The sequence below is a fragment of the Eucyclogobius newberryi genome, unplaced genomic scaffold (genome assembly GCF_026437365.1).
Source record: "Eucyclogobius newberryi isolate DKJ021-1_F unplaced genomic scaffold, fEucNew1.0.hap1 SCAF_7, whole genome shotgun sequence".
NCBI classification, from domain to species: Eukaryota; Metazoa; Chordata; class Actinopteri; order Gobiiformes; family Gobiidae; genus Eucyclogobius; species Eucyclogobius newberryi.
This window is the reverse complement of record NW_027316389.1, coordinates 4,907,043-4,917,423: the sequence shown is the minus strand read 5'-3', so window position 1 is coordinate 4,917,423 and position 10,381 is coordinate 4,907,043. Positions and strand designations below refer to the sequence as shown.

General features: G+C 43.9%; 1 protein-coding gene across 1 annotated transcript in view; it reads left to right on the top strand.

Annotated features, from left to right (window-relative positions):
* The window catches only part of cav2 (caveolin 2), a 16,104-nt gene extending 9,554 nt beyond the window's left edge, over positions 1 to 6,550 (top strand). Inside the window, exon 3 of the mRNA XM_072435546.1 lies at positions 6,357 to 6,550. Within this exon, the coding sequence (XP_072291647.1) occupies positions 6,357 to 6,507 (151 nt within the window). The 3' untranslated portion in view covers positions 6,508 to 6,550. The remainder of the gene's footprint in view (positions 1 to 6,356) is intronic.
* Positions 6,551 to 10,381: the final 3,831 nt, after the last annotated feature.

Here is a 10,381-nt window from a genome sequence, read left to right as displayed (position 1 = left end):
GGTGTGCTCAGGTGTGTTCAGGTGTGTTCAGGTGTGCTCAGGTGTGTTCAGGTGTGTTCAGGTGTGCTCAGGTGTGCTCAGGTGTGCTCAGGTGTGTTCAGGTGTGTTCAGGTGTGCTCAGATGTGTTCAGGTGTGCTCAGGTGTGCTCAGGTGTGTTCAGGTGTGTTCAGGTGTGCTCAGGTGTGCTCAGGTGTGCTCAGGTGTGTTCAGGTGTGTTCAGGTGTGCTCAGGTGTGCTCAGGTGTGTTCAGGTGTGCTCAGGTGTGCTCAGGTGTGCTCAGATGTGTTCAGGTGTGTTCAGGTGTGCTCAGGTGTGCTCAGGTGTGTTCAGGTGTGCTCAGGTGTGCTCAGGTGTGCTCAGATGTGTTCAGGTGTGTTCAGGTGTGCTCAGGTGTGTTCAGGTGTGTTCAGGTGTGCTCAGGTGTGCTCAGGTGTGTTCGGCTGTGTTCAGGTGTGTTCAGGTGTGTTCGGGTGTGTTCTGTGATTTTATTCCTCTTCGTCATTCATATCCACTGTCCAAACACAAATAATATATCATAATAACTATAGGTGGATTTTAAACCTGCTGTACTGCATCCACATCTGACTCTTTACCTTTCATCCGCTAACTTCCACATACTTGAAAATACAACTAGGCAGGGCTAATCGTTCTCACAAATCACGACTTATATTACGTCCTTATGTTACACGCTTATGTTACACACTTATGTTATGCTCTTATATTATATTACACGCTTATATTACGCGCTTATGTTATGCGCTTATATTATATTACACGCTTATATTACGCGCTTATATTACGCTTTTATATTCTATTACACGCTTATATTACACGCTTATGTTAAGCGCTTATGTTACGTGCTTATTTTACGCGCTTATGTTACACGCTTATGTTACATGCATATATCAAGCGCTTATGTTACGCGCTTATATTACGCCCTTATGTTACACGCTTATGTTATGCGCTTATATTATATTACACGCTTATATTACGCGCTTATGTTACGCTCTCATATTCTATTACACGCTTATATTACGCGCTTATGTTACGCGCATGTGTTACGTGCTTATACTACGCGCTTTAACGCGCTTATATTAAGCACTTATGTTACACGCTTATATTACACGCTTATGTTAAGCGCTTATGTTACGTGCTTATTTTACGCGCTTATGTTACACGCTTATATTACACGCTTATATTACACGCTTATGTTACACGCTTATGTTATGCGCTTATATTATATTACACGCTTATATTACACGCTTATGTTACACGCTTATGTTATGCGCTTATATTATATTACACGCTTATATTACGCGCTTATGTTACGCTCTTATATTCTATTACACGCTTATGTTACACGCTTATGTTATGCGCTTATATTATATTACACGCTTATATTACGCGCTTATGTTACGCTCTTATATTCTATTACACGCTTATGTTACACGCTTATGTTATGCGCTTATATTATAATACACGCTCATATTACACGCTTATGTTACACGCTTATGTTATGCGCTTATATTATATTACACGCTTATATTACGCACTTATGTTATGCGCTTATATTATATTACACGCTTATGTTACACGCTTATGTTATGCGCTTATATTATATTACACGCTTATGTTACGCGCTTATATTACACGCTTATATTACGTGCTTATATTACACGCTTATGTTACACGCTTATGTTATGCGCTTATATTACATGCTAATGTTATGCTCTTATATTATATTACACGCTTATGTTATGCGCTTATATTATATTACACACTTATGTTACACGCTTATGTTACACGCTTATGTTACACGCTTATGTTATGCTCTTATATTATATTACACGCTTATGTTATGCGCTTATATTATATTACACACTTATGTTACACGCTTATGTTACACGCTTATGTTACACGCTTATGTTATGCTCTTATATTATATTACACGCTTATGTTATGCGCTTATATTATAATACACGCTCATATTACACGCTTATATTACGCGCTTATGTTACGCTCTTATATTATATTACACGCCTATATTACACGCTTATGTTATGTGCTTATATTATATTACACGCTTATATTACACGCTTATGTTATGTGCTTATATTATAATACACGCTCATATTACACGCTTATATTACACGCTTATGTTATGCGCTTATATTATATTACACGCTTATGTTACGCTCTTATATTATATTACTACACGCCTATATTACACGCTTATGTATGTGTCTTATATATATGTCTCAAAGCTCCAGGTTCAAAAAGAGATTTACAAAGAAAAGCTGAACATGTACAACCTAATCTTATGTAGAACTAGGGAAAGATATTTTTCTGAAATAATTGGAAGCTGCAGTAACAACTCGCGTGTCCTGTTTGCCACAGTAAACAGATTAACAAACCCTCCAGCTCAGCTGCCGTTAGAACTCATTTCCACATCCAAGTGTAATGAGTTTGCATTATTCTTTAATGACAAAGTTCAGGGCATTAAAAATGCTATAAATCCCACAATGCAAAAAATGACCCTAAAACCACCAAGACACTTAGAGCTAACTCACTTTGCACCAGTAACTGACAAAACTGTCCATGAGATCATCACCAGTCTGAGTTCATCTACATGCTGCCTTGATGTGTTACCCACCAGATTTCTAAAGTCTGTGCTGAACAGTTTGTTAGCACCACTCACTCACATAGTTAACATGTCGCTTCAATCTAGAACATTCCCAATGTCTTTGAAAACTGCGGTCATAAAGCCTCTCCTAAAGAAGAGCAGTCTTGATGCCGCAGTACTGAGTCATTACCGGCCCATCTCTAATCTGCCATTTTGGGGCAAAGTCCTTGAAAAGGTTGTTTACCAACAGCTCACAGATTTCCTCTTAATAAACAACTCATTTGATGTTTTTCAGTCAGGTTTTAGACCTCATCACAGCACTGAGACTGCTCTTGTCAAGGTGACAAATGACATCCGCCTGAACACTGACACGGGCAAAGCCTCAGTCTTAATTCTGTTAGATCTGAGTGCTGCTTTTGACACTGTCGATCACGGGATCCTCTTACAGAGACTAGAGGACTGGGTGGGCATCACTGGCACTGCCCTAAACTGGTTAAGGTCCTATCTGGAAGACAGGAAGTACTTTGTTGAAATTGGTAGCTGTGTCTCAGACCACATGACCCTGACCTGTGGAGTGCCCCAAGGGTCAGTCCTGGGTCCCCTTCTGTTCAACCTCTACATGCTGCCGTTAGGTCAGTTGATACGCAGTGAAAATGTGTCCTATCACAATTATGCAGACGACACTCAGATCTATGTTTCACTATCGGCAGGTGACTATGGACCAGTAGATTGACTCTGTCACTGCATCCAACAGATCAGTGTGTGGATGCAAAACAACTTTCTCCAGCTGAACTCAGACAAGACTGAAATAATCGTTTTTGGCCCACAGAAACAAAGAGAAAGTGTTAGCGGTCACCTCCAGAGTCTCGCTCTAAAACCTACAAACCAAATTAGAAATCTGGGGGTAATAATGGACTCAGACTTGAACTTTAATAGCCACGTCAAATCAATAACATCAGCAGCTTTTTACCATCTAAAAAACATTGCCAAAATCAAAAATATAGTGTCAAAACCAGATTTAGAGAGACTTATCCATGCGTTTGTCTCCAGTAGATTAGATTACTGTAACGGCCTGCTCACTGGTCTCTCCAAACGAGTTGTAAAACAGCTGCAGTACATCCAGAACGCTGCTGCTCGGGTCCTGACTAGAACCAGGAAGTATGATCACATTAGTCCTGTTCTCAGGTCTCTGCACTGGCTCCTGTGGCTCAGAGAATAGACTTTAAAGCAGCTCTGCTTGTGTACAAGTCTCTCCATGGCCTAGCACCAAAGTACATCTTGGATATGTTAGTGCCATATGAACCATCTCGGACTCTGAGGACCTCAGGGACCGGCCTCCTGCTGGTGCCAGAGTCAGGACAAAACATGGGGAATCTGCGTTTCAGTTTTATGCAGCTAAAATCTGGAACAGTCTTCCTGAAGATGTGAGACAGGCTTCTACTCTGACAATGTTCAAATCTAAGCTAAAAACAGTTTTGTTTAGCTGCGCATATGACTGAAAGGATTTTTTCTTTGCACTCTTCTCTTTTGTTTGTGATTTTATTAGTTTAGAAAATCAGTTGGATTGATAATTTTTAATTTAGTTAATTTTATTGTATTTCTGTTTCTGTAATTTCTTTGTGATTTGAATGCATTTTTCCTGCTGTGAAGCACTTTGAATTGCCTTGTGTATGAAATGTGCTCTACAAATAAACTTGCCTTGCCTTATGTTATGCGCTTATATTATATCACACGCTTATGTTACACGCTTATGTTACACGCTTATGTTACGCTCTTATATTATATTACACGGTTATATTATATTACGCGCTTATGTTACAACGGTATAAAGGTATAACGACACATAAAAGTGTTACTGTTGCCATAGTAACCTCCGACTGAAATAAGCCGATGTAAATAAGTGGCTCACAGTTGTGAAGTGGATCTTTTACTTTTGATGCAAATATGAAGTGTTTTTTCCAGCCCGGAGGTGGAAACTTCTGGAATGTTTAGTCCCCGTGTCGAAACGGGGAAAAACGCAGCAGCTTTTCCAGCGTTTAGGAGCCAATTGGAACATTTCAGAGTCCAGTTTTGTGTGTGTGTGAACGTCAGAAAGCGAGGTCAAAGGGCACCGAGCTGAAAACAAACATGGAGGACGAGCGGCGTGAAAGAGAAGAAGATTTACTCAAGAGGTTGTTTGAGGTCACTTTAAATGTCAACATGGGAAATTGGGTGAAAATTATGTTGATTAAGTCGTTTCATATTAAGGAGGTTTAGTGGGTTCTGGGCTTTGCATGTTCTCCTCGTGATACTGTTTGTTTGTTTGTTTGTTTGTTTGTTTGTTTGTGTTTGTTTGTAGTAGAAGTGATCATTTTAGTAGTTGTAGAAGGCAGGAAGTACTTTGTTGAAATGGGTAAATGTCTCTCAGATCACATGCCCCTGACCTGTTGTGTGCCCCAAGGGTCAGTCCTGGGACCTCTTGTGTTCACCCTCTACATGCTGCCGTTTGGTGTCCGGTAACAACTGTGCAGACGAGTCAGATCTATGTTTCACTGACTCATCTGGGAGTCAGTGTGAGGGGAAAAAACGTTCTGACGGCTGAAGTCTCTCGCTCTAAAACCTACGAATCTGGAGTAATAATGGACTTGAATTTTAACAAATCAAATCAATAACATCAGAAGCTTTTTACGATCGAAAAAACAAAAGTATAGTGTTTAAACCAGTGTCTCTACTGGACCGGCCTCCTGCTAGTGCCAGAGTCAGGACTAAACATGGACCGGCCTCCTGCTGGTGCCAGGGTCAGGACTAAACATGGACCGGCCTCCTGCTAGTGCCAGAGTCAGGACTAAACATGGACCGGCCTCCTGCTGGTGCCAGAGTCAGGACTAAACATGGACCGGCCTCCTGCTAGTGCCAGAGTCAGGACTAAACATGGACCGGCCTCCTGCTGGTGCTAGAGTCAGGACTAAACATGGACCGGCCTCCTGCTGGTGCCAGAGTCAGCACTAAACATGGACCGGCCTCCTGCTGGTGCCCAGAGTCAGGACTAAACATGGACCGGCCTCCTGCTGGTGCCAGGGTCAGCACTAAACATGGACCGGCCTCCTGCTGGTGCCAGGGTCAGGACTAAACATGGACCGGCCTCCTGCTGGTGCCCAGAGTCAGGACTAAACATGGACCGGCCTCCTGCTGGTGCCAGAGTCAGGACTGAACATGGACCGGCCTCCTGCTGGTGCCAGAGTCAGGACTAAACATGGACCGGCCTCCTGCTGGTGCCAGGGTCAGGACTAAACATGGACCGGCCTCCTGCTGGTGCCAGGGTCAGGACTAAACATGGACCGGCCTCCTGCTGGTGCCAGGGTCAGGACTAAACATGGACCGGCCTCCTGCTGGTGCCAGAGTCAGGACTAAACATGGACCGGCCTCCTGCTGGTGCCAGAGTCAGGACTAAACATGGACCGGCCTCCTGCTGGTGCCAGGGTCAGGACTAAACATGGACCGGCCTCCTGCTGGTGCCAGAGTCAGGACTAAACATGGACCGGCCTCCTGCTGGTGCCAGAGTCAGGACTAAACATGGACCGGCCTCCTGCTGGTGCCAGAGTCAGGACTAAACATGGACCGGCCTCCTGCTGGTGCCAGAGTCAGGACTAAACATGGACCGGCCTCCTGCTGGTGCCAGAGTCAGGATGTACATTGTATACTAGTTTGTGTTGTTGTTGATGCCTCTGGCTTCTTGCTGGTGCCTCTCCTCAGGCTGGTGATGCCGTGTGTCCACACTGTCCTCATGCTCCTGCCCTCGGTCAAGATCGTCTGGAGAAGTTTGACCGACACCTTCGTCTCTCCACTTTTCACCAGCGCCGGGAAAATACTCTCCTCCATCCGAGCGACGGCCGTGGAGGACTGACCCGGGACCAGACTGACCCGGGACTGGACTTTGACCTGGACCATTGGAACTCTGTAACGGCTGAAATATGTACATATACATATATATATATACATATATATATATATATATATATATATATATATATATATATATATATATATATATATATATATATATATAAATAAATAAATATATATATATATATATATGAATGAAGAACATTTCATATTTCACACTTTGGTCAATAATTGTGCATAAATTGTGATAAATAAATTGTATATATGTTTTTCTGTGTTTATATTATGTATATAACGCTTTGCTTTGAATAGTTTGGAAATGTTCCTCTTTAAAAGCTTCAGATGGAAAATTACGTTTTGTATTTTAAAAATTGTAAGAAAAGAAAAAAATATATTATTATTATTATGATTATTGTTATTTTTAGGCCCGAGCGCCACAAGCTGGCGAGAGGCCTATTAGTCTCGTAAGGCCGTGCGAAGCACGTTGTGCGCACGAAATCGAGCGCGAATCGCTCGCCCACTTCCAAACACTCACTAACGCACTCCTTCACTCACGCACGCCCCGTGTATACTAATTAGTAGTAGGAAAATGGAACATTACCGTTGTAAACGGGCGAAGCCCGTGCAAAAGTGGGCACTAAACGAGCACTTTACCCAATGTAAAGCACTCATTTGCGCTAAGTAGCTCACGAATACGTTCCCCATCTCTTGCATGTTCCGTGCATATAAGCATGTAATGCAAAAATTTAACATTATTACTGTATAGAGGCCAAAAACACAAAGTGGGCGGAGCCCACTCAAAATTAACGAAAGTACCCGTCAGTGACCAGGGACCCACACCATGAGGTAGGAAAGCGCGAGCGCTTTCCGAAAATGTATAGTTTATGATATTTGAAAAATGGGAAACATTGTTTTCGCATCGGAATATTCTTCTTCTTCTTCTTCTTCTTCTCGGGACCAACCCCCCTATTTTTCACCCAGTGAACATTGACGAAAAGTCACAAAAATTTACACACCTCTAAAAATCGTGCCTCTCTACATTCTGGCTATCTCCCTTTTCTAAAATAAATAAAATTGGCGTGTCAGCGCCCCCAAATGTACCAAAAATGCATTAAGATAGAAAATGACGCAAAAAAAATCTTATCGTAGAATCATGAAATTTGGCGCAGAGGTAGATGGTGACAAGAGAAGTAAAAAATATTATCATGGCGCCGCCGTCCGCCCAACCAAATGTCGGCCATATTGGTTCAAAAATGGCTAATTATCACTTGGGAGTTTTTCCAAACGTCTTACTTTTACGAACTCGTCCCAGGGCGTTGGCCCTAAAAAGCTGAAATTTGGTGAAAATGCTACTGAGGAGTGGGACATCAAAAGTTATCCAATTTACATTGATACCTCTCACGGTCTCTGAGCGGCGAAGCTGCAAACTAGCTAGAATTTCAGAAATCTCCCATATTTAAAATTTCTGCCGTTTGCGCAGATAAAGTCCGAATTGCGTCAAATTAGAATCAGTTGTTAAACTCTTTGCCCTAAACCTACTTGAAGTGAAATAAATTAATTTGGCGCCACAGCGCCCCCTACAGATTTTATATGGAGGTTAAATGTTTAGTTTTGCGAAATTTTATGAAATTTGACACACAACTCAATTTTAGCATCCCCATCAAAAAAGTCAATGAGACCCATGTCATAATTGTTATGGCGTTGCCGTAACGATGACCGAAACCTTCCATGTTATTCCAATGGGGAAATCGCCAGAACATGTTTACACTTTAGACTTTCACAAACTCCTCTTAGGGCGTTAGACATATTAACCTGAAATTTGGTGAGACTCATCTTCAGGACCATCAAAAGTTATTCACATTTTTATTCAAAGAGTCACGGTGTCTGTGCGGCAAAGCCGCACATTTTGCCAAGAATTCAAAATAAAATGTCTTTTTGATGGTAAAACAAAGGGGAGAAGATGTGACAGCGTCACAGATTCAGCAGTAGATGTAATAAAAGGACAATTGGGGCGCGTTAGCGCCCCCTCCTCTTGCGGCGTGGCGGCGGCGTGGCGAGGGCCGATCATTGCCGCTTGCGGCTATATTTATATTATTATTATTATTATTAACGTTTGCAACTGACAATGTCTGAAATCAAAGACGTTCTGAGGCTGTTTTCTGTCAAATAAAGAAATAAATACATTAAACTTGTAATTATTCACTTCCTCTCTCGTCTTCCTCTCTTTTCTCTTCCTCTCTCCTCTTCCTCTCTCTCCTCTTCCTCTTCATCTGTTTCCACCTCTCCTCTTCCTCTCTCGTCTTCATCTCTCCTCTTCCTCTCTCTCCTCTTCCTCTCTCTCTCAGCTCGGTCTAAACGGTCAGTATTAGATCAAACCCCCGTTAACTCACAGAAATCAGAATTGGCTCCAATATGGCGGCCGATACACTTCAGACACTGGGTCAGGGGTTAAGGATTAGGCTCGTCAGGGTCAGGGTTAGGGTCAGGGGTTAAGGATTAGGCTCGTCAGGGTCAGGGTTAGGGTCAGGGGTTAAGGATTAGGCTCGTCAGGGTCAGGGTTAGGGTCAGGGGTTAAGGATTAGGGTTAGGGTCTGTGTTAGGGACAAGAGAGCGGATTTGGACCCAAAAGAGAAAATGATTGCCTGAGCTGTGTCAGTGGGACAGGCTGCGGTCGCCGCCATGTTGGAATTCTGACTTTCAGGGATTGATCTAAACACAACATTACCACAGACTCTCCCTCCACCCTCTCTCTCTCTCTCTCTCCATCTCTCTCTGTTTACACTGCTGTTCTTCTGTAGCTTCACATTCATCCACACCTTTCCACGCCCACATTTCCACAAACATCCCGCTTCCTCTGCACATTTTACACCACCTCAACACCAGCCCAACACCACCCAAATACCACCTCAACACCACCTCAACACCACCTCAACACCAGCCTCAACACCAGCCCTACACCACCTCAACACAACCTCAACACCACCCCAACACCACCTCAACACCAGCCTCAACACCAGCCTCAACACCAGCCTTACACCACCTCAACACCACCTCAACACCAGCCCAACACCAACCAAATACCACCTCAACACCACCTCAACACCAGCCCAACATCAGCCCAACACAACCTCAACCCCACCTCAACACCACCTCAACACCACCTCAACACCACCTCAACACCAGCCCAACACCACCTCAACACCAGCCCAACACCACCTCAACACCAGCCCAACACAACCTCAACACCACCTCAACACCAGCCCAACACAACCTCAACACCACCTCAACACCAGCCCAACACAACCTCAACACCACCTCAACACCAGCCCAACACAACCTCAACACCACCTCAACACCAGCCCAACACAACCACAACACCACCTCAACACCAGCCCAACACAACCTCAACACCACCTCAACACCAGCCCAACACTACCTCAACACCACCTCAACACCAGCCCAACACAACCTCAACACTACCTCAACACCACAGCAACACCACCCCAACACCACCCCAACACCACCTCAACACCAGCCCAACACCAGTCTTAACACCACCCTAACCCCAACACCACCTCAACACCACCTCAACACCAGCCCCAACACCACCTCAACACCACCCCAACACCACCTCAACACCAGCCCCAACACCACCGCAACACCAGCCCAACACAACCTCAACACCACCTCAACACCACCTCAACACCAGCCCAACACAACCTCAACACCACCTCAACACCACCTCAACACCAGCCCAACACAACCTCAACACCACCTCAACACCAGCCCAACACAACCTGAACACTACCTCAACACCACCTCAACACCAGCCCAACACAACCTCAACACCAGCCCAACACAACCTGAACACTACC